General features: G+C 45.1%; 1 protein-coding gene across 15 annotated transcripts in view; it reads left to right on the top strand.

Annotated features, from left to right (window-relative positions):
* Positions 1-27,063, top strand: part of CPNE8 (copine 8) — a 279,857-nt gene that overhangs the window by 198,367 nt on the left and 54,427 nt on the right. For 11 of the 15 annotated variants that reach the window (XR_006275544.1, XR_006275547.1, XR_006275546.1 and 8 more), the window contains 2 exons: positions 14,732-14,913; positions 25,589-25,716. Coding sequence is in view for 9 of the 15 variants with exons in the window: in XM_038399049.2 (XP_038254977.1) it covers positions 14,732-14,913; positions 25,589-25,716 (310 nt within the window). In the remaining 6 variants the exon portion in view is untranslated. The remainder of the gene's footprint in view (positions 1-14,731; positions 14,914-25,588; positions 25,717-27,063) is intronic. The other 4 variants (XR_006275548.1, XR_006275549.1, XM_038399105.2 and 1 more) reach the window with 1 other exon arrangement.

Below are 27,063 nucleotides of genomic sequence, written 5' to 3'. Positions count from 1 at the left end.
ACAGATGCTCCTCAGCCTTGCCACCTCCTCTTGTAGCTCTCCCACCCGCTTCCTGAGAGATTTCACCAGCAGACATCTTTCACACTGGAGAGTCCCCCACAGACTGAGAATGGGAAATGCCGGCCACAATCTCTGCAGATCCATACCAGGATCTAGGTAGAGGCATCCATGGCCAGGTTCTCTTACTGGATCCAGGTACAGATGGAGGAGACAGGAACAGTGTTGGCACTGACTCTTACTAATCATAGCGATTATATTATGACTCCCTCTCAATATCCCTGTTTGCGGTCCCCTATTCACTAGCTTCCCTTGGTTGCTTAGCCTCTGGCTTTTAAGGCTTTCTCTCCTAGGTCAGCCCTACCCCCTCATTAATCACTAAGGGGGAGGGTGATCACAAGGCTGATTGAGGCTGATCAAAGATGATCAAGGATGATCCAGGGAACAAAGGCTCAAACAGTCCCCAAACACACAATCCCAACTGACCCTGTAATTTTAAATAACCTGAAAAGAGAGAGAAACACACACAGCCAAACAAACTCACTCACCCCAATATTAGTACACGCACCTTGTTCGGTCAGCAGAGGGATCACCTTCTCTCCCTCTCTTTGCATTTGTTCTTATTGAATTTCATCCTATTTAATTCAGATAGTTTCTCCAGTTTGTCAAGATCATTCCAATTTCTAATTCTATCTTTCAAAGCTCTTGCAACCCCTCTCAGCTGCTATCATCCACAAACTTTATAATGTGTTCTATATACCATTATCCAAATCATTTATGAAGATATTGAATAGAACCAGACCCAAGACAAATCCCTGCAGGACCCCACTCGATATGCCCTTCTAGCTTGATTGTGAACCATGGATAACTAGTGTTTTACTATGGTTTTCCAGCCAGTTGTGCACCCACCTTATTCACCCACCTGGTTCATCTAGGCTATATTTACCTGGTTTGTTTATGAGAAGGTCATGTGAGACAGTACCAAAAAACTTTCTAAGGGCACGTCTACACTGGCAAAGTTACAGCACTGGCAATTCTTCTTCGAATGGTGTCCCTGTGGGTGCTCCACTCTAGGTGCATCTTTGCGCCAGAAATTGGAGATTTCTCGCAGCAGTACTTGGTCGGGGGAAGGGCGTGCACCGGAGTGGTCTCATGCAGCCATTGGCACCTCCTGCAGCACGCACTCCCCCGACCATCCCTCAGTTCTTTTTCAACCGGCCTTGGCTGCAGACGGAGCTCCACAGCAGTGCTCTCTCTGATACTTTCTATATGTTTTTATTAAAAAAAAAAAATTAGTTACATAGTAACTTCTTTTTAGTCTATACTTAGTTACATTGTTTAGTTAGTTTCTCTTAGAGAAACAGTCATGCTGGGCTCAACAGGATTTTAAAAGTGTGACTCCTGCCGTGAACCGATGCCGGTCTCTGACGGCCACACATCCTGCATTCGCTGTCTGGGAGAAACTCATATCTCCCAGAAATGCATACATTGCACCAGCTTAACAACAAGGACAAGATGTGACACAGATCTCTGCTTGAAAATGCTTCTGCTGGAGAAATCCCTCCAATCTCTACAAGAGACGTCCTCTGAGGAGTCTCATAAACTGAGATCCCTGAGCTCTGATAAGGCTCCGACTTCCAAAACTGTCAGGAAGCAAGCCTTGATCGCTCCAGCAAGGGTCTCTCAGAAAAAGTGTTTTCCTAGCGAGGTCTTTACCCTCAGTGCTCCACTCATTCATAGTGAGCACTTATGAGGCACCGGGCTCCTCCGGCAGCATCCCTCAGCAGACCCCTGCTGAGCACCAGCACACGGCACCGGAGTTGAGATGTCAAGTCTCCTCCATGGCACCCAGTACCCCGGTGCAGAGCGTGGCACAGGCAGCAACACCACAATCAATGCTGCCATCACTAGCACCGACCCAAGACTTTCTGCCGCCTAATAAGCAAAATCCAGCACCGGTCCGCGGTCCAACGGTTGACCACAACCCCAAGGCGGGACCAGCACAACTCCTGCGTCCTGCTGACATCACAGTTTCTTCGGCACCGCAGTCATCACTGCTCAGCACTAAACACTCCTCGAGCTACATAGCACGGTACCATCCTTCAACTCCTACACCACTCTCCATGCATAGTGGTGAGGAAGGAGACATGCAGGACAATGGCTTCTCCTCTCAACGTTCATGCCCAACACAGATGAAACCTGCATGGAATGTTGTGAAGCCTGAGCCTCACCCCTTTGAGCATTCACAGTCCTGGTATGCAGAGCACTGGTCTTGCCCATTACCACCTCACCCCATGCAATGGCCACAATGGGGTCCTTGAACCACATACCAGAACCCCTATTCTGGCCTCCCTTCCCCAGCCAAAAGAGGTTCCAGAGTACAACCAAGATTACCACACAGAGAAACCTCTGACCCCACTGAGACAAAGATAGAAGAGGAAGAGATACTATCTCAGGCAGACCTGGATGATTCATCACCTGCCCACACTCATCTTCTGCACCAGACGAAGTGGTGACGCCGTCTACCGTTACGACACCAAATGACTTGAAACAGTTCCAAGAACTCTTCAAAAAAGTAGCAAACAGCCAAGAAATTGCCTTACATGAGATGCAGGAGAATCAACATAAGTTGTTAAAAAAAATCTTATAACCAGCATCATCGACCAAGATTGCCCTCCCCATGGATGAGGCTATAATGGAGCCTGCGGAGTAATATGGCAAACACCAGCATCAGCACCACCCACCAACAAAAAGGCTGACCGAAAATACTTCATGGAATTTTCAGGTCATGGAATTTTTGTATTCACACCCTCAAGCCTGTTCTCTGGTAGTAGAGGCTGCTAGTCAGCTCAGTAAACAGCCTCATTTCTGCTCTTCACTGCAAGATAAAGAACACAAGAGACTGGACCTCTTTGGGCGAAAAGTTTACTCGTTAGCCGCCCTTCTGCTTAGAGTTGCCAACTATTCTGCTCTACTAGCAAATTACAACTACTCTAACTATAGTAAAATACAAGAGCTTGTAGAGGACCTCCCTGAGCATAAACGTCCTCAACTCAACACCATTATCAATGAGGGTCAGTTAATAGCCCGCACAGCGCTGCAAGCCTCAATGGATGTAGCGGACACAGCTGCCCGAACAATCGCAATAGCTGTGTTTATGAGAAGAACATCATGGTTGCAGGCTTTGGGAATTCCAAAAGAACTACAGCTAAAAGTGGAGGACCTCCCCTTTAATAGGGATAAACTATTCTCGTCTCAAACAGACAACATCCTCCATACCATGAAGGCCTCCCGAGCGACGCTGCATACACTAGGCAAACACCCACAGCCTGACAAACACCCTTGCTTTACACCATGCCAGAGGTCACAAGACACCTCGTTTAGCCATCAACAACCAACATACTTCACTCAGAACAGACCCAAACAACAGGCTCAGAGACAAGGAGCTCCACAGAACCAGGCCTCGTCCATCTACATCTAAGCCACAATTTTGAAGCCTTGGTCGACGGTATGCACGACCTCCCCACATCTCTAGCACTGATAGATACCCCATCCCACAATTTTGGTCACTGCCTACACCCATTTTACCATGCCTGGGCTGTGATAACCACAGATCAATGGGTTTTGGAGATCATATAATCTGGCTACATCATTCCTTTCACAGCTATCTCCCCCCTACACTCCCCCCGCTTCCCCATCCCTCTTCAGGGACCCCTCTCATGAGCACCTTCTGCAACAGGAAATAGACCACCTCCCACAGTACCACATTAATACCATGGGAGGGGTTTTTATTCAGAATATTTCCTGACAGAGAAGAAAGGAGGGGGATGGAGATCAATCTTAGATATCCGAAAACTTGTATGCAACCACAATAGACCTGTTTCACCAGCTAGGTCTACAGATAAACTAAAAGAAATCTACCCTGGAACCAACCCAGCAATTGGAGTTTATCGGAGCTGACCTAGACTCCATACAAGCTAAGGCAATATTGCCAAACCACAGATTCACTACATTGACCAGTCTTATTTCCACAGTGACCATCAGCTCACAAACCTGAGTGAGGACATGCCTTCAGATTCTGGGACATATGGCAGCTATGACTTTCGTAGTAAAGTATGTCAGACTCCATATGCATTGTCTGCAGCACAGGTTGAGCATGGTCTATGCACCTAGCAAACACTCTCTCAACAGATGTGTGACACTACCACCAAGGGTTATCCTCTCCCTACAATGGTGGACAAAGCCAGGGAATGTATGCTCCGGGATTCCCTTTCAACAAGACCCCCTATCAGTGACTATTACAACAGATGCCTCCCTGATAGCTTGGGGTGCTCACTTGGGACACTACAATGTACAAGGCAAGTGGTCTGCGACAGAAACCCGACTACATATCAATCTCCTGGAACTCCGCGTGGTACACAATGCATGCCGACACTTCCTCCCACTCATACAAGAAACCTCAATCTCTATTCTGACCGACAGTGTGGTGTGCATGTTTTACATCAATCGCCAAGGAAGAGCCAAGTCTCACTTGGTATGCGTAGAAGCCATGAATTTATGGAACTTCTGTATCCACAACAGTATAAACATCACATCATCATACCTACCAGGGTGCCAAAACAGTACAGCCGACAACCTCAGCAGGCGCTTCTCAAAGGAACACGAGTGGGAAATCCATGACAGTGTTCTCGACACAATATTCAAAAAATGGGGTCACCCAGTAATCGACCTTTTCGCCTCCGCAACAAATCACAAATGTCCACTATTTTGCTCTAGGGCAGGCCTGGCACCGAGGTTGTTAGGAGATGCCTTCCTCATCCTGTGGAAGATGTCACTCATGTACGCCTTCCCGCTGATACCACTGATCCCACGGGTCATCCGCAAGATACGACTCAACAGAGCATACATCATTCTCATTGTCCCCACATGGCACAGACAGACTTGGTTTCCATACCCCTCATGTCTAGCAGTCTGTGCCCCACAACCGCTGCCTTTCCAAATGGACCTCCTCTCCCACAACAAGGGTCTGACACTCAATCCAGACCCAGCAAAACTCCATCTCAAAGTATGGTTCCTCTCTGGTTCCAACATGGGGAATTGAACTGTTCAGAGAAAGTAAAACCGGTATTACTAAATAGTCATCACCTCACCACTAGAAATACTTACCGCCACAAGTGGAGAAGATTCTCCCTTTGGTGTCAGCAAAAACAGCTGGATGCAAGTAAGGCGCCTTTCCTATGATCCTAGACTACCTACTAGAACTGAAAGAAACAAGGTTCAGTGAAATCTGAGCATTGATGGCTGAACCACTGTACACTCTATTTACCGAAGACAAAATTATGTTACATCCTCACCCAAAATTCTTGCCCAAAGTGGCTACAAATTTTCATATTAACCAACCCATACACTTACCTGCCTTCTATGCCAAGCCATGTAACGACTCTTGAGAAGCAAAGTTGCACATGCTAGATGTCAGATGGGATGTAGCCTTCTACTTGGACAGAACTAAACCATTCCGCAAGTCACCAAGACTATTCGTCTCTACTGTATTGACTCAGAGACTCTCCAAATGGGTCTCTACCTGCATTCAAACTTGCTACCACCTGCATCACAAAGAACCCCCTGTGGGCATCAGATCCCACTCAATGCGAGCCATGGCGACATCAATTGCATTCTTGAACAATGTCCCCTTAATAGATATTTGTAGAGCTGCAACCTGGACATCGGCGCACACTTTTGCAAAGCATTACGCTGTCACCCAAAACCTTGTCTCAGACTCTATTGTTGGCCTTACAGTGCTCTCATCACACACTTATACATAACTCTGAACCCCTATCACCCCTGGTGGGGTACTGCTCTACAAGCACCTAGAGTGGAGCACCCACAGGGACACCACTTGAAGAAGAAGTTGTTACTCACCTTGTGCAGTAACAATGGTTCTTCGAGATGTGTGTCCCTGTGGGTGCGCCACTACACATCATCCTCCCCTCTACTTTGGAATTCACACAGCCGAGCTCTGAGGTAGAGAAGGGATGGTCGGGGGAGTGCGTGCTGCAGGAGGTGCCAACCCCGTGCAGCACCCTTCCCCCGACCGAGTACTGCTGCGAGAAATCTTTGGCGCAGGGACATACCGACACCTAAAGTGGAGCACCCATAGGGGGACACACCTCGAAGAACCGTCGTTACTGTACAAGGTGAGTAATTTCTTCTTACAGCGCCGCTCAGAGAGCTCAGAAAGAAAACCGCTTTTGTGTGTTCACACTGACAGCTGCCTGCACAATAGCATGTTCGCGCTTGCGGCGCTATTCAGAGCGGTGTACTCTGGGCAGCTATCCCACAGAGCACCTCTTTCTCTTTTGCCACTAAGACTTGTGGGAAGGTGGAAGGGGTCGCAGGGCATCCTGGGTCCTATCCCAATGCCCCATGATGCATTGCTTCGCATCCCAGCAATCCCTATGCTTCCGTTCGCATTTGACGCCATCTTTCAACGGTTTGTGTACTGCACACTCTGCCCTGCCTCTTTCTGGCTGCAGGAATGAATCCCGAGCTGTTGACAAGAATGCTGTTCACATTGACCACCACGTCACAAGTGGCAGTGGAGTTATTCCTTAAACTACAAAGGCAAGAGGAGTGCGACATTGATCTTGCCATGCCTAGCAGCTATGACTTGAGATTTCTTGTGGCATTCACAGAGGTGCTGACCACTGTGGAACGCTACTTTGAGCCTCGGGAAACAAGCACTGAGTGGTGGGATCACATCATGATGCACGTCTGGGATGATGAGCAGTGGCTGCAGAACTTTCGCATGAGGAAAGCCACATTCATGGGACTGTGTGATGAGCTCGCACCAGCCCTGTGGCACAAGGACATGAGAATGAGAACTGTCCTGCCATTGGAGAAGCATGTGGTGATTGCACTGTGTGGAAGCTGGCTACTCCAGACTGCTACTGATCAGTCGCTGACCAGTTCAGAATGGGAAAGTCGATCATTGGACTCGTGTTGATGCACGTGTGCAGGGCCATCAATCGCATCCTGCTTTGAAAGATCATGACTCTAGGCAACATGCGTAAGATCGTGCCTGGCTTTGCACAAATGGGCTTCCCGAACTGTGGAGGGGTGATGGTATGCATATTCCAGTTCTGGCACCGGACCACCTAGCCACCAAATACATTAATCGCAAGGGGAATTTCTCAGTGGTTCTCCTGGTGCTTGTGGATCACAGTGGGCGTTTCATGGACATTAAAGCAGGCTGGTCTAGAAAGTTGCATGACACATATATCTTTTGGAACACTGGCCTGTTCAAGAAGTTGCAAGCAGGGACTTTCTTCCTGACCAGAAGATCACCGTGGGGGAAGTTGAAATGCCCATTGTGATCCTGGGAGACCCCGCCTACTCCTTAATGCTGTGGCTCATGAAGCCATACACGGGGGCAACTTGACAGCAGCAAGGAGTGGTTAAACAGGTTGAGCAAGTGCAGAATGACAGTGGAGTGTGCATTCAGCCATTTAAAAACCCACTGGCGATGCCTGTATGGGAAGCTGGACATGGCCGATGCTTTTATAATATTTTAATATAATTTTATAATATTCCTATGCTTATAGCCGTGTGCTGTGCACTCCATAATATTTGTGAAGGGAAGGATGAAAGCTTCACTCAGGGCTGGACCTCAGAGGCTCAGTGCCTGGAGGCTGAGGCTGAACAACCGGAGACCAGGGCTATTAGAGGGGCGTAGCGTGGGGCCATAAGGATTAGGGTTGCTTTGAGTCATCAATTTGAAGCTGAAAGCCACTAATATTTGTTGCTATGCTCGGATTGCAGTGCTTGTAATGTTAGGAGGTGATTGGTGCACATTATGCAAGAAGGGGCCTTAGCATAGCTGTATGTATGTTGCTTTGCAGTACTCTTTTTGCTTTCAATTAATAGAATGGTTGCTTTCAAACAACCACCAATTCTTTTATTGAAAGACAACAACCATACGAGAGAGTCAAAGGAAAAAATTCATCAGCAGGGAGGGGGATGGGGGAATGGAAGGAATGGAAGGTCTCAAGAGGAGGAGGGGTCCTGGGACGGCTACAGATTTGTGTATGTCCAGAGATCATACTCAACCTTCTCCTTTGGAGTATGATGCATCAGGTGCTGTACTTCAGCAGGGCCAAACTGCAGATGAACCTGTGTTGAGTTGGGAGTCCACACTGCTGGACTGTGAGGAGGGAGAAGTGGAATGCTGCAGGTAGAGAGTGAAGTCAGGAGATTGATAAGAGTGTGTTGGCGGTGTGGGGGGACGCATGGGAAAAGTTTTGCGACAGCGGCTGCAGGGGAGGGCGGACGCGGAGCTTCTCGGTTTGAAGAGCCAGTATATCGCCTAGAGCGTGTCTGCTTGGCGCTCCATAACCGTTAAGAGCTGTTCCAAGGCTTCTTTCTGGTGTGCCATGTTCACTCCTTTCGTTCCCTCTTCTCGCTGTCCCACCACTCTTTCAATTCCTTTTTCTCGGTGGCAGAGTGCGTTATAAACTCACACATAAAGTTCTCCTTAGTTCTTCTTGGCTGCTTTCGAATTCTTCGCAACCGTGCTGCCACTGATATGGGAGGTTGGCCCCCCAGGGTCATCTCTGTGAAGTTTAAATGCAACATTTTACAGAAGCAGTATTGTTTGCAACACAGACGACACTGTTTCAGTGCTTTAAAACACAACCAGTACTCGCACACCTGGCACAAACTGGCTGATCCAGGCAAGCACACACAAGCCACAAGACCCCCCCAAATGGTGAATAGCCACAGGGGCAGGGTAAATCACTGTTCCTGGACTATGCTGTCTACTGGGCATGTGTCTTTTGGGCACATGGGGAGAGCCAGCACTGTGTGGGGGTGGCTGATAATCATTCCTGTCCCCACACTTTCCACAGGAGGTGATCATTTTCGAAGATATCTCGCTGTGAGCAGGGAATCAAGGGAGGGTCTTCTCCAAGCCTGTGGCTTTTGCCCTGGGCCCTATGCAGCTAGCCTGTGTGCAGCTATGGTCTGTCTCTTCCCCGCCCCGCCCCGGTGACGGCACAGTGGCGAGGAAAAGTTACTGTTAATGGGGCAAGAAACAAAGCAGCTCTGCCGAGGAACCTGCGGGAACGGATTTCCCTGTATCTCCGCGAGAGTTTCCTGGAGATGTCTGAGGGAGATTCCCATGAATAAGGGAGTGATCAACATTCCGTGACAATATTCTGTCGCTCAAACTAGGCATGAGGTGGGAGACAAGCCTGCTTTCTGCAACTTTCCTGCCCCCAACAACTTGCTTCAGCCATTCCCAAAATCAGATCCACTTACCGGGGCCACCTCTCCTGTTTGTGCTTCACCAATATCTGCCTGCCGTAACTGCCTGGGCTCCTCCGGGGTAGAAAAGGGTTCCTGACTGCATGCATCTCTCGCCTCCGAGTCATCCTCTGCCTCTGGTTCCCCCATCCCCCTCTTCCTCCAAGATTGCCTCCTCCTGGCTCAGTCCACTCTCGATTGGCAATGAAGCCAACCAAGTATACAAGTATCCAAAGGGATACTTCTTTGCAGTGGAGTGGGGTCACCACCGGTATAGCATCCAGCTCTTTGTAGAATCGGCAGCTTGTGGTGCAGCACCAGAGTGGGCAGTTTGCCTCCCGCGCCTTGTGGTAGGTGTTCCGCAGCTCCTTCGCTTGACCTCTGCACTGCAGTGTGTCCCGGTCAATGGTCCCTTTTTTATCATGCATCTAGAAATCTGTCCATAGGTATCAAAATTCCGACAGCTGGAGCACAGGTGGTGACTTGCATTGCCTCCTCTCCCTAAATACTGATGAGGTCCCAGCAGCTTGGCATTGCTCCAAGCAGGGGATCACCTGTTGTGGTGGAGCAGGCATGGCCACCTGGAAAGATGCACTGAGACCACTCCACGCATCACCAAGCAAACAGGAAGGGGACTTTCAAATTGCAAAGGAATGTGTGGGGTGGGGCTGACAGTTGGTCATCTGAAGTCAGGGCAGTAGAGTTCAAATCGATGGCCAGAGAGGTGAGAACAGGCATTGTGGGATACCTCCCAGAGGCCAGTTACAGCGCTATAATCACCACAGTGTCTACACTGGCACTGCAGCGCTGTAGCCACGGTGCAGAAAGTTGTACGCCTCTCGTTGGGGTGGTGTTTTGTTGTTTTTTTTTTTTTTTTTTATGAGCGCTGCATCTGCGCAGTCTCTGTGCACTAAGTGGCTTGGCAGTGTGTACACCTCGGGAGTTACACGCACTCAAGCTGCTTTACTGCACGCTACTCTGAAACTTGCCAGCGTAGACTGGGCCCCAGATTGAGATATATCACATCTACTCATTCCCCCTATCCACAAGGCTTCTTACTCTGTCAAAAATGGATATTCGGTTGTTTGCTGAGTGCTACTTATCACCTTATTCTCTTCTAGGGGTTTGCAAATTGATTGCTTAATTATTTACTCCCTTATCTTTCCAGGTACCGAAGTTAAGATGACTAGTGTCTCATATCCTGTGTTGTCCTTATTCCCCTTTTTATAGATAGGTACTATATTTTCCTTTTGCACTCCTCAGGTACCTCCCATCCTCCACAAGTTCTCGGAGATCTCATTAGCCAGTTCCTTAAGTATTTCAGGATGTATTTCATCAGGTCCTGCTGACTTGAAGACATCTAACTTGTTTAAGTAATTCTTAACTTGTTCTTTTCCTATTTTAGACTCTGATCCCACCCCATTGAAACTGATGTTCACTGTTAGTCATCTGATCACTGTTAGGTTTTTTTGGTAAAAACTGAAACAAAAAAGGCATTTAACACTTCATTGCTGCATTTTCTGTTATTGTCTTTTCCTCCTTATTGAGTAATCAGCCTACCTTGTCTTGTTCTTCCTCTTGCTTCTCATGCATTTGTGTAATGCTTTCTTGTTACCCTTTATATCGCAAGCTAGTGTAATCTCATTTGAGTTTTGGGTCATTGAAGATCTGCTGGTTAAGCCAGAGTGGCCTTTTACATACTACTTGTCTTTCCTATGAATTGATATAGTTTGCTCTTGTGCCCTTAATAATGTCTCTCTAAAAAACTGCCAACTTTCCTGAACCCTTTTTTTCCCTTGGACTAGCTTCCCCTGGAATCTTATCTACCAGATTTCTTAGTTTCCTAAAGTCTGCCTTCTTGAAGTCCATTGTCTTTATTCTGTTTTTCCATTTTATCATTCCTTAAAATCATGAGCTCTGTCATTTAATGATCAGTTTCATCCAAGCTGCCTTCCACCCTCAATTTCTCAACTACAGTAAAAGTTGTGTTATCCAGGACTTCATCAACCAGAAAACTCTATTAACCGACATTTCTGATATCTCCCAATACAAATCTTCAATCTAGTATCCTGGACGAGTGTACTGCCCAGGAGGTTATGCAATTGCACATTCTGCACTCTACTTTTATGAAAAAGAGGCAGAAGACAAGTAAGCAAGCTGATATCAGGGATTTATTCAGAAAAGCAGCTTCCAGGATGCGTCATAAGGTTATTGCAGATTCAGCCCAATCTTCTACACCTTCTACATCTACAACAGTAATTGATGTTGATAGTGATGACCCTGAGGCACTGCAAGATCCTGAAGTGCCATCTGAATCATCAAAGAAAGATTAAATTACTTTCAGTATAGGTATAAGAATCTGAAGTGCCTTATAAAATCTGAGAGGGACGGGGTATGGAGCACGCTTTCAGAAGTCTTTAAAAGAGCAACACTCCGCTGGGTAACCTACAGAACCCGAACCACCAAAAAAGAAAATCAGTCTTCTGCTGGTGACGACATACTTAGATAATGAAAATGACCCTGTGTCAGTCCACACTGCTTTGGATTCTTATTGAGCAGAACTCACCATCAGCATGGACGCATGTCCCCTGGAATGTGGTTGAAGCATGAAGGGACACATGAACCTTTAGCGCATCTAGCACGTAAATATCTTACAATGTTGGCTACAGTAGTGCCATGCAAACACCTGTTCTCACTTTCAGGTGACATTGTAAACAAGAAGTGGGCAGCATTATCTCCTGCAAATGTAACCAACCTTGTTTGTCTGAGCGATTGGCTGAACAAGAAGTAGGACTGATTGGACTTGTAGGATCTAAAGTTTTACATTGTTTTATTTTTGAATTCAAGTTTTTTTCCATAATTCTATGCTTGTAAATTCAACTTTCATGATAAAGAGATTGCACTACAATACTTGTATTAGGTGATTTGAAAAATACTATTTCTTTTGTTTTTTCACAGGGCAGGTTCTTGTAATCAAAAATAGATATAAAGCGAGCACTGTACATTTTGTATTCTGTTTTGTAATTGAAATTAATATATTTTAAAATGTAGAAAACATCCAAAATATTTAAATAGAGTATTCTATTATTGTTTAACAGTGCGATTTAAGCGCAATTAATTTTTTTAATCACTTGACAGCCCTATCCAAAATTAAAGGCTACTTTTGAAATTTTTAATACCTTGTGCTCCACTAGCACAGATGGGAAATAATTTTGATATTTGAAAAGAATTGAAACATATACAGTGGATGCCGGTTATTAACAATCATGATATTGACAACTTCTGGTTACTAATATGCCACTTATTGAATTTTTTTTTTTTTTTTACGATGCAGCCCCATGGGGCCCTAGCACCACAACTTGTTATGAAAAGCCCCTGCAACAGGGAGTTTTCTGAGGCTGGAGCCAGGAAAGGAAGCAGCCTGTAGTCAATGCTCAGCATGTCCCATCACTTTGTTCCCTGGCTGCAGCACTGCAAACTTGCTGCTGCGTTACAATCAGGAAAGGAAGGATTGGGATGTGCAAAGCTTAGGTCCCTGGTGCCAGGGCACAGTGCACCCCAGAAAGTGTAGGGAGACGTACCATGCAGCCCTGCAGGCACCCAGAACCCCTGCTTCCTGTGTAAAGCTTCAGCTCTGGGCTGCAGTCACCCTACTGTTACTCTGCCTGCAGACTTCCCTTCCAGCCTGCAGTACCAGGACTCTGAAAAGCTAGGGGGTCTGCAGCCCAGTTGCCAATGCTTTCCACAGGGAGCAGGAGTACTAAGGACCCACAAGGCTGCATGGTACCTCCCCCTGCACTCTCCAGGGCTTGATATACCTCAGCGATTCCTTCCCTGGCTGCACTCACTCAGGCAGGTTTGTGCTGCCAAAGAAGGAAGTGCTATGATGTGCCAAGCACAGGCCACAGGCTAGTTTCCAGGGATGCAAGTAGGGAAAGCATATCTTAGTGCTTCCTTCTTTGGCTGCAGCCCCACGAACCTCACTTATTGGTAACTGTTGAATAATGGCATCTAAAATATGAGCATCACAGACCTCAGCAATTCATAATTTGTGCTGAACTCCTTTTTTTAAAGAAAAATTTGAAAATGCTTGTCTGATCTGGGATTTTTGGAGGGGAAGGTTTGAGCTTTCAAATCAAGCTATTCCATAAATAAAAGGTTCAGTCATGAGAAGAAAGAGGGTGTGTGTTGGTGTGCTTCCCTGTGCATTAACAGAGCTATGCCAGCAAAAGCATTTGGGAAAATAGGCAAGACTACTCCCATTTTCACCACTTGCATCAGGGGCAGGAGGGGGTATCGCTTTTTACATGACCATGAATCACAACCACCCTAGCATTACAAAAGCAGTGCAAGACTATGGCACATGAGGTTAAGAAATTTCAGGAGTTTTCTTTCCTGAGCAAAAAAAAACCTTTTATGTAGTAGCTACAACATATAAATACATAGTATTACCTTAGGCCCCTGTAACTTGACTCTTGGTTATTGTCATTAGATTTTGTAATGAACTGTGTCAAACACAACCCTGGCATTTGTTGCGCTTTTATAAAATAGTGATCTCTACTTCTTGCTTCTGAACAAAAGTCTTGAATGGACTTAGGTAACAGATCCCCTTCATTACTTCGCCATAGAGATAAAAGGTTATTTTACCTCTCACAGAGTAGCTGTCTGTAAATAACCCCAAAACAGTCTTAAGATCAGAAGAAGTTTAAATAAACACGGTTTATTAGGAAAAGTAAGAGAGATGCTCATCAAGAATAATACATATGGTAAGAAAGCATGTCTTTGTATAGGTAAAACTAATCTTCACCGGTATATACTTGGAGGTAGTAAGAGAAATCGGACAATCAAATGCTTACATCTTTTGCTTGGTATGTCAGTCACTCATGGTCTGTCAAAGCTTGAGCATCACTGACAAGGTGCAGGTTCTACCTGTCAGTTTGAATCCCACCCTTGTATTAAGCTTTTCTATTTTGTCAGTGAGATTCCTTTTCATATATTCATTTGTCTTTGAAGTAAAGATGTTTGCTGTATTATCATATTGATTATATAGTTCTTAGGTTTTATTCACTTAAGGTGCTGTAATGTCTATGCCCAATCATTTATCTGCTCATAAACAAAATTTCTGCCCTTTTAATAAACATACTTATTTTGCTTTTCCTATCTGAATACTCAGTTGTATGTTCCAATTTTATTCAAATCTCGTCCTTCATGTTTGTGAAATAGTGAGCTTTTCAGACTTATGTGAGAATATTTGGAATGAACCTCTTCCAGAGAAGAGACAATTCTATTACCACTCTGTCATTTGATAGCTTAGTCTACAAGGTTGCATATCTTGGATTTTCCCTGGAAAAAGGACACTTTCCTGGCTTCAATGCTGAGTTGCATTCCCAAGTGAATCCATTGTAACATACATCTGATCTTTATGTTTTAACAGGTAACCCTGCACAGCCCACGTCACTCCACTATATGAACCCGTACCAACTGAATGCTTATGGCATGGCACTGAAGGCAGTAGGTGAAATCATTCAAGATTATGATAGTGACAAAATGTTTCCTGCTCTAGGTTTTGGGGCTAAGCTGCCCCCAGATGGAAGAGTATCGCATGAATTTGCTTTGGTAAGAAAATGCATAGGAATTCAATTTTTAATAACTTTTCTTGCATGTTTAGCAAAGTTTTTTGTGGTTGTATGTATGCTTGAATTCCTTGCAGTGCAGAAAATCTTTGAGAGTACAGTAGTAAAATCTGGCCTCTTTTTCTGAAGTATTTTTTTGTATTTTGATCACAACAGGCAATAAAACCAAAGAATATGTTCTACCAGTTGGGTCATCCTGCTTTCAAAAGTAAACTGCTTTCATGTTCAAGGTAGCAGTTTCAGCAGTCTTCATCAGGACTAAATTATAGTCAGGAAGGTCCTTTAAACCCAAAGGAGGAGGAAGAGGTAATCTTCGTAGGCCTCAGCTGCAGTAGCTTGACAAACAGTTACTGCTTCTTCTAGGCATTCAGTTGGAGGATATGATCACACCAAGGTCATCTTTCTTCATCTGTCCTACTTTTGGGAGACTAATTGTGTCCCAATTTGTACATGTGTAAAAGGCAAAATCTTCAAACTGAAGGATCCTACAGATAATTGAATAGGGTGTAAAAGTGAAGTGAAGGGGGCAAATTTATTAATTTGCCAGGGTGCCAGTTAGATTTTAAAGCTGAAATCTAACAAACAAGATTGGCCAATTTGGTAGATATTTTAGCTGATACTTGAGTGAAATGTAATATTGAGTCCATCGAGCATTAGTTGACTAATCTTAACACTAGGTTCTTCTCATCTCTTACTTTGGACAGTACTTTTTCAAATCAGGACACTTAGGGATAGCTGGGAGTACGATTCCCATGTCACATAGACATACTCACACTAGTTTTCATTGAGCCAACATATTAAGAATATTAGCGTAGCATGGACAGTGGTGATGTAGTAGGGCTAGCTGTGCTGAGTGCAAACCAGTCTGAACTCTGTGGGTATGCACCCAGCAAGGCTGTCCCTTGCCACTGCCTGTGCTACCTCAGCTACACTATTATTTTTAGCATGCTAGCTCAAGGAGAGCTAGTGCAAGTATGTCTGTGCAAGCTGAGAATCCCAACCCCAGTTCTAAGTGTAGACATAACCTTAGTTATTCTTAACCAATCAACAAGTTTTATTAATTTGCCAATAACCACAAGGTATATAATCAACAGTTTAAAGAGGTTTATAGATTAAGTTTGGGTACCAGATGTTCCAGCATTCACTGAGCACAAGATACAGTCTTGAAAGCTATTGACGTAGACCAGTGTTGGACTCAAGCAGTTATTCCATACAACATAAAATTGTTAAAATGTCTTATTACATTTACTTATAATCAGTTATTAATTTCTTCAGTATTTCTAATACATTTATTATACTTCAAAGTATTTCTCCAAGGAGTAAAGTTACACTTTTTTTTAAGTCACTCTTATAAGTGTGGTCCCTCCTACTTCTAGTTTTGTTTTGAAAGGGACAAATTTAAAGCATCAAAAGCAATTACTTAAAAGTTTTTTTTAGCGGTTCCTCTTAGGTCACTTTCTTTGGACTTATCAAGGAGAAACAAGCATACAGCATTGTGATGGGTTCCCCCTGGGGTGCCACCTGGAACTGAGTTCCAGGTACCCCAGTTCGACGGCCTCTTGGCACCAGTCACGCTCACTGGTGCTGCATAAGAAGCAAAGAAGAGTTGAGAGGGGGCGTTCGCCAACAGTCAGAGCAGTGGAGCGTCATGATGCCCATGGAGTGCATCCCGTGCTGGGACACTCAACTCCTGCTCAGGCGAAACCAGCTCTGTTGACTCCGGCTGCACAGGTAGAACCATCAAGTCCAGTCCCATTGTACTCACTGGCATGGAAGAGCAGGGAGTTGGACCTGCCATGTACCCCGGACACATTTGAGGCTGCAAGGGACCTCATAGAGATGACAGGCCAGCAGTCTCCGGCACCACACAAAGGGCCAGTTTTTTCCAAGGGCAAACCAGCCATGCTTCATCAACGGTCCCCCTCACCTGGGCACCGCTCTCCAAAACCGTCCCACATGGCACCCCTGTGGTCCTCAAGGTTGGACTCGACCTCTGAGCTGGAGTCATACACCTTCAGGCAGAGCCGCACCATTCTCATTGTTCCCAATGAGAAGAGGCACACCAGGTCCCTAAAATGCCCTGGGATCCTCAATGGAAAGCTCCAATGCAATGGCCTTTCTGGACCCCCTGGGCATGCCATCAAGCCCAGGGGCCAAGCTCCAGGTCCCTGTCTGTAGCCTTGGACAGGCAGGGCCTTCCCATCTTCCTCGATGGTGAAGGAACTTCCAAAAGGATCAAAGAGTCCTGTGGCACCTTATAGACTAACAGATGCTTTGGAGCATAAGCTTTCGTGGGTGAAATACCCACTTTGTCAGACGTATCTGACGAAGTGGGTATTCACCCACGAAAGCTTATGCTCCAATGCGTCTGTGAGTCTATAAGGTGTCACAGGACTCTTTGCTGCTTTTACAGATTCAGACTAACATGGCTACCCCTCTGATACTTGATCCAAAAGGATTGGAGTCCAGCACCCAACCTGGCACTGAGGCCAGCACCGAAGTCACACTGAGGCCGCACCATGCCTGCCACCACACAGGCGGCATCACTGAGGGAGGAACCTGTGCCCACGGGGGCTTCTTCATCTTCCTCCAAGACAATGCAGTAGTGGGCTCATCTTCCTCTTTGCCAGCCATGGACAAGTAGGGCCCATCAAGAGCTGCTTAGAAGAGTAGCTCAAAATCTATGTCTTCAGGCAGAAGAGGTGTCAGAAGACATAGATCCTGTGGTGGATATTCTGACGCCAGAAGGGCCTTGCCCTTGATCAAGACCATTCGTAACACCACGAAGACCCTGTGGCAAACTTCTGCCTCCATTCCTCCCATGACAAAGTGGGTGGAAAGGAAATACTTTGTATCTTCCAAGGGGTAAAAATAACTTTTTCACCCACCCTCAAGCAGGTATGCTGGTCGTGGATGTGGCCAGCACCAAGGAAAGGCAAGGGCAGCAAGGTCCTACACCAAAATCCAAAGAGGCAAAGAAGTTGGACCTCTTAGGCCGTAAGGTCTGTTCCACCGGAGACTCCAGCTTCAAATTGCTAATCAGTAAGCAGTGCTCAGCCACTACAATTTTAATTCTTGGAACTCTCCATCCAAGTTTAAGGAGCTCCTACCAACAAACTCTCGATCCGACTTGGGAGCTGCTTTCGAGGAGGATAAGGCGATTGCAAGGTCTTCCTTGCAGGCTGCATAGGATGCAGCGGACTCGGCCACCCGCACAATGTCCACTGCCATTGTTCTGCGCCGAAGCTCATGGCTGCAGGTCTCAGGCCTCCCCCCAGAGGTACAGCAGGCTATCCAGGACTTGCCTTTTGACAACCTAAAAGACTCTAGGGCAACTGTAAAGTCAGTGGGTCTCCACACGCCAGCCCTGCAGAGGAAGCATTTTAAGTCTCAGCTCCCGCCTCACTTCTGCCCCTCTCAGCAGAGACAGGACTATAGCAGAAAATGTGGTAGAAGTAATAGGTGAAGGCCCCCACAGTCCTTCCCAAACCAGGGCCAGGGCTCAACGAGGCAGTCTCCGGCTTCCAAGAAAACTTTTTGAAGGTGCGCCCTGAGGCGATGCGCCAGTCCACATTCTGGATCCTTCCCCACCTTTTGTGAACCATCTATCCCATTTCTACCGTGCTTGGGCCCAAATAACCAGAGACCGGTAGATCCTGAGCCCAGTAGAATCGGGATATTCTCTCCAATTCTGTTCCCTCCCACCTTCCCCCCAACTCTCCCTGTCCCTCTTCAGGGACCCTTCTCACAAGCAACTTCTAGTGCAGGAAGTACAAATGCTCCTACATTTCGGGGCAGTAGAGGAGCTCCCTCTAGAGTTCAGGGACAAGGGAGTCCACTACCATTATTTCCTAATCCCTAAAGCTAAGGGTGGCTAAGGTCTATTTTATACCTGCGAAACCTCAACAGATTCATGAAGAAGTTGAAGCTTCCATCATTGTGTCTCTGAATCAGGGGGACTGGTACACTGCCCTTGACTTGGACATGTATTTTCACGTCTCCATAATTCCATCTCACAGAAGATTTCTTCAATTGGTGGTAAACCATCTCCACCATCAGTTCACGGTCCTCCCCTTCGGCATCTTGATGACCCCTCAGGTGTTCACCAAGAGTATGGCGGTCATTGCGGCCTACCTATGGAAGCAGCAGATGCAATTATTTCCCTGGATGACTGGCTAATCAATGGCCAATCTCAAGCTCAAGTGGAGGACCATGTGAGCCTGGTGCACATGAAGTTCCTCAGGTTTGGCCTCGTTCTAAACATAGCAAAGTCAACTATAATCCCCGTTCAGAGGATAGAGTTTATCAGAGCCCTGCTAGACTCCACCCAGCCCAGGGCTTTTCTTCTGGAAGCTCATTTCCTTGCCATGAGCGCCATCATAAAAGATGTCAGCAGGTTCCCCACCATGACGGCGCAGAATTGTCTAAAATTACTCAGACATATGGCTGCTTGCATGTATGTGGTACAGCATGCCAGACTGGCTTTGTCCCCTTCAGGGTTGGCTGGCCCGAGTTTACAGGCTGAACCAAGAACACCTAGACAGACTGGTCATTCTTACCCCTCAGGTCACTCTTAGTCCCCCCGGTAATGGCTCGACTCACAAACAGGATGTGCGGGAATACCCTTCTCCAAACCTCATCCGACTCTGTCATTAGTCACAGATGTGTTGGCGATGGGATGGGGAGAACGCTTAGGCGATCTCAGAACGCAGGTTCTATGGTCCCAGGCAGAACTTTTGCTGCATATCAATATAAAGGAGCTGCGCACAGTGCGCCTTGCTTGCCAGACTTTTCAAACCCATTTTCAGGGCAGATGTGTATCAATATTGAGAGACAGCACCACAGTGATGGTCTATATAAGCAGACAGGGTGGTGCTTGCTCCTCTCCCCTGTGTCAGGAAGCCCTCAAGCTGTGGGAATTTTGCATCGCCCACTCAGTACAATTGGAGGCCTCATACCTTCCATGTTCACAGAACAAACTGGCCAACCCCCTCAGCAGGTCCTTTCATGGCCACAAGTGGTCTCTTTGCCCGGATGGCACTATCAGCATTTTCCACAGGTGGGGCTCTCCCCAGATAGACCTGTTTGTGACATGACACAAAAGGAAGTGTCAGCAGTTCTGTTCCTTCCTGAATTGCAGCCAGGGCTTGCTCATGGATGCCTTCCTCCTTTCCTGGAAAGGGCACCTGCTGTATGTATTTCCACCATTCCCGATCATCCACAAAGTCCTCCTCAAGGTCCAACAAGACAAAGCTTCATTAATCTTGATAGCAACAGCATGGCCATGTCAGCACTGGTTCACCACACCACTGGACCAATTCGGACACCTATGACCCTGCCCCTGGTTCGGACTTGATCACCGAGGACCACGGCTGCCTCCAGCACCCAACCTGGAGTTTCTCCACCTCACAGTATAGAAGCTCCAAGCTAAATCTGTTGGAGCTTGCTTTCTCAGACTCAGTTAGGGAGATTCTCCTCAGCAGCAGAAAGCCTTCCACTCGCAGCACTTACCTGTCTAAGTGGAAGAGATTTTCAATTTGGTCACTTCAGAAGGGCACTCCTTATTGCAGGCCTCGATTCCCTTCATCCTGGACTATTTACTCCAGTTAAAACGGCAGGGGTTAGCAGTATCATCAATAAAGGTTCACTTGGCTGTGATTTTGGCTTTCCATCCTGGCTCAGTTTGCCTCTGTTTGCTAACCCTATGGTTGGCTGTTTTCTCAAGGGTCTAGACAGACTATACCCTCAAGTAAGATGACTGATTCCCCCATGGGATCTCAATTTGGTGCTCTATAGGCTGATGGGCTCCCTTCGAGTCCTTGGCGACTTGCTCTCTCCTTTACCTGGTGGCTATAATGCCAGCCAGAAGAGTGTCAGAGCTCAAGGCTCTGACGTCCAAGTCCCCTTAAACAGTGTTTTATAAGGACAAGGTGCAGTTACAACCAAGCCGCATGCTAATGACATGGAACACATGCTCCATTCCCTGGACGTTAGATGCATGCTAGCTTTTTTTATATTGAGCAGACAAAGCCATTTAGAAGGTCAACGCAGCTCTTCGTTGCCATTGCCAAGAGGATGAAAGGTCTTCCTGTCTCATCCCAAAGAATCTCCTCTTGGATCATGGCCTGTGCTACGACATGGCCAAAATACTGGCTCCATCATTGACAGCGCACTCCACAAGAGCACAAGCTTCCTTTGCAGTGTTTCCGGCGCAGGGCGGTGATGTGGTCATCGGTTCACACTTTTACTTCGCACTACACCATCACTCAGCAGGCTAGAGATGATGCCATATTTGGTAGACCAGTGCTTCAGTCTGCAACTCTGTGAACTCTGACCCCTCCTCCAGGGGACTGCTTGGGAGTCACCTACTTGGAATTGACATGAGCAATCACTCGAAGAAGAAAAATGGTTACTAACCTTTTGTAACTGTTGTTCTTCAAGATGTGTTGCTCATGTCCATTCCCACCCACCTCCCTGCTGTCGGAGTGTCCAGCAAGAAGGAACTGAAGAGGTGGCAGGTCAGCAGGGACCTATATACATTGACATGAAGGCGCCACTCCAGGGGGCTCCACAGACGACCCGACAAGTACCACTAAGGGAAAACCTTCTGACAACTGTGCACGTGGTGCGCGCACACCTCCTTGGAATGGACATGAGCAACACATCTCGAAGAAGAACAGTTACGAAAGGTAGTTAACTGTTTTTTATACCATCTTGTGCTGCACAGGGAACTGTACAGCGTAAGCTCATAAAATTCACCTCCTCGCTCAATGTGGAGAGAAATATGCAACAGCCTTTGCCCCTGGGTTATGATTCCCACACACTTCACTCCAACTCAGTGGTTTAGATAAAGCAAAAACAAGTTTATTAACTACAAAAGATAGATTATAAGTGATTATAAGCTTGGAATCCCCAGGTGTTTCTTTCACAAACTAAAAATCCCTTTAGCCTGGGTCCAGCACTTCTGCCATTCCAGTCTTTGTTCCTCAGGTGTTTCCAGGAGTCTTCTTGTGTCTTCTTGGGAGTGAAGAACACCAGATGATGTCACTCCCTGCCTTATGTAGCTTTTGCATATGGCGGGAACCCTTTGTTCCCAAAGCTTGGTTCCCAGACCAGTCTGTGGGAAAAATAGTGACATCCCAAAATGGAGTCTAGACATGTAGTCTTACCACATGTCCTTGTAGAGTCATAGTAGCCATTACTCAGAGGCTGTCTGTAACATTCTCAGGAAGGCTCCCCAGCTGGGAGATAAGCTTCTCCTAAGCCCTATTGTTTTTCCTAATGGCTCATTGCCCTGAATAGGCTCTTCACCACCCACTACCTCGACTTATATTAAAGACAAAGAGAAATCAACCTCAGAAGAAATAGAGAGATTTCAAAGTCCTGGTAACCATGGAGGAAGGGAGAAGCTGTCCAAGTGTCTGGTAGCACTTCTGGAGTTAGACAGTTTCTTTGATGGGTTCAGCAAAATCTGAGGTACCACTTGGTGACCTTCAGTTTTATACCTTCTTTTCGGGGATTAATGGAGGTTGTCCAGTAGAAATAAAAAAGCTGCCACTTGTCAACCAGCTTTCTGATTTCTAATCCCCAGTTTTCCTGCTACTTCCATTGATATCCAGTAGATAGTTTTGGTATATAACACATTTCTTTCTTTGTCAGAGGTTTTTTACATTTTATTCATTTCAAAGATTGTATTTTGTTTTGAGCGCCCTATTAATTAGAATTCCCTCTTTTAAGAATTTTTTAATACTTTAAGACTATACACAAGTTAGGTGTTTATGCTTCCTTATGCCATATAATTCATAAAATTTCTACAATGCAGCAATAATTTAGAAAGAAAACAATACTTTATAGTTCTGCAGAATTTGGTGAACATGGTCATACATTCTTTGATTATATCTAATATATTTTATTTCACATTCTTCAAAGCTTACAATAAAATAGGAAATATTCAAGGACCCAGACAAATTATCCACATATAGAAAGATGGTACATCTGATTGATAAGGCAGACACAGTACAGGTTTTAATTTGGAATGAAATCATGTGCTTTGGACTTGTGGAATATAAAGAAGTTTGGCCCATGTAACCTTCAGTTTCTTTGGTTCAGACAGGAAGTTATTTCTAGCTTGCATAAATGCTATAGTGTTCACACGCTGTGACTTGATTAACTCTCAGAACATTATGGGTTTGTCTGCATAGGAAAACATTCTCTTTTTCCATATCCTTGTTTAATCTTCTGGGTGGACTTTTTTAGCCATGCAAAGAAGGCTCCATCCATGTATAAATTTATAAAATGGTCTCTGTATTAATCCGTTGCACAAGGGTAGTTAAATGATATTGTTTAAACATTCCAGATCAGTTCCCTGAAAAATTCAGATTCAAACTTCACTTTTCTCCATTCCACAAGCAAGATGCAGTGTGGATTGCTGGTTTCCTATTATTTTTGGTTAGATTGAGATGTACATACTTGGGAGAAAACAAAGGTACATACTGTAACCTTGGTTGTGTCCTTGATAGTGGAATAGATTGGTAGATTTTCTGATTTAAGGCCAGAAGGAAGTATAATTATTATTCTTAATACACTCAAGGGCCTATTTGAAATCTGTACGTCTCACAGGAGGCCATGTTCCCCGTAGTTTGATCTAATGCTAAAGCCCCCCTCCCATTTTCTCTCATGTCTCTCATATACAAAATGGGAAATGAGTACTGTGGAAAGGGATCTGAGGGTCATAGTGAATCACAAGCTAAATATGAGTCAACAGTGTAAACTGTTGCAAAAAAAACAAACATCATTCTGGGGTGTCTTAGCAGGAGTATTGTAAGCAGAAAGATGTGGATAAATTGAAGAAAGTCTAGAGAAGAGCAACAAATATTATTCAAGGTTTAGAAAACATGACCTATGAGGGAAGATTGAAAAAATTGGATTTGTTAATCTGGAGAATAGAAGACTGAGAGGGGACATAACAGTTTTCAAGTACATAAAAGGTTGTTACAAGGAGGAGGGATAAAAATTGTTGTTCTTAACCTCTGAGGATAAAACAAGAAGCAATGGTCTTAAATTGCAGCAAGGACGGTTTAGGTTGGACATTAGGAAAAACTTCCTAACTGTAGAGTGGTTAAGCACTGGAATAAATTGCCTAGGGAGGTTATGGAATCTCCATCACTGGGGATTTTTAAGAGCAGATTGGACAAACACTTGTCAGGGATGGTCTAGATAATACTTAGTCCTACATTGAGTGCTGGGGACTGGACTAGATGACCTCTTGAGGTCCCTTCCAGTTCTATGATTCTATGAGAAAAACTGCAAGAAGAGATCTTTGCGCTGTTGAGTATATATACCATAAACAAACAGTGGTGCCAGAACTTTACTGAAGTAAAAGGTGTTGTTTCTGGTATTCCCTTATTCCCAAATAGAATGCTATCCTGTGCACTCTGAAAATAAACAAATATTTTGGGAAGATAACATTCCATATGATTGCGCTGGGAAGTATTATCACTATTCTTAACCAACAGAACTAGTTTCAGAGTAGCAGCCATGTTTAGTCTGTATTTGCAAAAAGAAAAGGAGTACTTGTGGCACCTTAGAGACTAACAAATTTATTTGAGCATAAGCTTTCGTGAGCTATAGCTCACTGCATCGAATGCATCCGATGAAGTGAGCTGTAGCTCACGAAAGCTTATGCTCAAATAAATTTGTTAGTCTCTAAGGTGCCACAAGAACTAGTTTGGGGCCTTAGATCTTCAAGATGCTTATGTCTACATTTCACTAAAAGAAGACACAGGATATATCTCTGTGTACTTTCAGTCACTACCAGTATAAGTCACTACCACTACCTTTGAGTATGCAATGATTGCAAGAGTATTCACCAAACGCTTGGTGGTTGTAGTAGTTTAACATCATGATTGAGCCCTGCGGGTGTTATCTATATCTGGACAACTGGCTCATAAACTCAAATCATTTCAGAAGTTAAGGGTTTTTTGTAACTACCGGCCCTGAGATTCAGTATGGAATCTTAAACTGGGATTTGACATATTTACATATTATGAAACAAATAAATAGGTTCCTCCAAATTGGCAGCCCACTGTGCTTAGGCATTCAGTGTGATAAGTGTTATAGAGATTTAGTAAAAAAAAAAAAAAAAAAAAACCTGCCCCAAAAAGCTTAGTCTCAAATACAAGAATTCCAAGCAGTCCTGTGTCTCCCAGTATAGTGAGATCACAAGTCCCATTTGTCCCCCTTATCCACTAGGTCCAATCATTCTCAGGATCAGCTTGCCCAGTAGAGAGCAGAATATTGAAGCCAATAAAAGACTACGGCATCCCTTACACTTATATACTGTATATACATTGGGGTCTGGCCATCATATTATTTTTCCTGAAATGTTTTAAATAAGAAATTAAGTAGTAATATATTCCAAAACATGATCCAATAAAAGATATTAGCTCACCCACCTTGTCTCTCTAATATCCTGGGACCAACACAACTGCAACAACACTCCATACATATTAGTCTTTTGTTTCATACCTCATATGAACACAAGATGTTCAGTTAAATATCATATGGGAACTTTCTCTGTATATTGTGATACTGCTTATTTTGATTTGTTAATATTTCAGTTATTAATCAATCTTATCCAATGTTCTTTAACTGTTTAGAATGGAAATCCTCAAAATCCCTATTGCAATGGAATTGATGGTGTAATGGAGGCATATTATAGAAGTTTAAAATCTGTACAGCTTTATGGACCAACAAACTTTGCTCCAGTAATTAATCATGTAGCAAGGTAAGTATTCCAATAGCTGCTTTGGAGAAACTGAATATATTGACATCCTATTACCAATTGTGACAGGGTCGGGCCAGATGGCTACAGGAGAGTAATAGAAGGCAGATATATTAGCCCCAGGTTAAGTAGGTCTCTTTTCCCTGGGTAAGGTAACAGGGAAGGGTCCAGAAAAATCAGGAATCTTCTGGAGACAATTAAGACAGACAGGCTGATTAGAACACCTGCAGCCAATCAAGAAGCTGCTAGAATCAATTAAGGCAGGCTAATCAGGGCACCTGGGTTTCAAAAGGACCTCACTTCAGTTTGTGGTGCGCGTGTAAGGAACTGAGAGTGAGGACACATACTGTTGGAGGATTGAGGTGTACAAGCATTATCAGACACCAGGAGGAAGGTCCTATGGTGAGGATAAAGAAGGTGTTGGGAGGAGACCATGGGGAAGTAGCCCAGGGAGTTGTAGCTGTTGCACAGCTGTTCCAGGAGGCACTCTAGACAGCTGCATTCCACAGGGCCCTGGGCTGGAAACTGGAGTAGAGGGCAGGTCCGGGTTCCCCCCAAACCTCCTAACTCCTGATCAGACACAGGAGGAGGAGTTGACCTGGACTGTGGGTTCACGAAAATGGCCAAACTAAGGGCTGCCATGAAGCTCCAAGGTGAGTAAATACGCCAATAAGCGCAAGATCCACCAAGGTAGAGGAAAGGAGTACTTGTGGCACCTTAGAGACTAACAAATTTATTAGAGCATAAGCTTTCGTGAGCTACAGCTCACTTCATCGGATGCATTTGGTGGAAAAAACAGAGGAGAGATTTATATACACACACACACAGAGAACATGAAACAATGGGTTTATCATACACACTGTAAGGAGAGTGATCACTTAAGATAAGCCATCACCAGCAGCAGGGGGGGGAAAGGAGGAAAACCTTTCATGGTGACAAGCAAGGTAGGCTAATTCCAGCAGTTAACAAGAATATCAGAGGAACAGTGGGGGGTGGGGTGGGAGGGAGAAATACCATGGGGAAATAGTTTTACTTTGTGTAATGACTCATCCATTCCCAGTCTCTATTCAAGCCTAAGTTAATTGTATCCAGTTTGCAAATTAATTCCAATTCAGCAGTCTCTCGTTGGAGTCTGTTTTTGAAGCTTTTTTGTTGAAGTATAGCCACTCTTAGGTCTAAAGAAAAGGAGTACCCGTGGCACCTTAGAGACTAACAAATTTATTAGAGCATAAGCTTTCGTGAGCTACAGCTCACTTCATCGGATGCATTTGGTGGAAAAAAGTTTTTTCCACCAAATGCATCCGATGAAGTGAGCTGTAGCTCACGAAAGCTTATGCTCTAATAAATTTG

The sequence above is a fragment of the Dermochelys coriacea genome, chromosome 1 (assembly GCF_009764565.3).
Source record: "Dermochelys coriacea isolate rDerCor1 chromosome 1, rDerCor1.pri.v4, whole genome shotgun sequence".
Taxonomy (NCBI): Eukaryota; Metazoa; Chordata; order Testudines; family Dermochelyidae; genus Dermochelys; species Dermochelys coriacea.
Note: the sequence above shows the minus strand (reverse complement) of the source record. Positions and strands in the feature narration are given on the sequence as shown.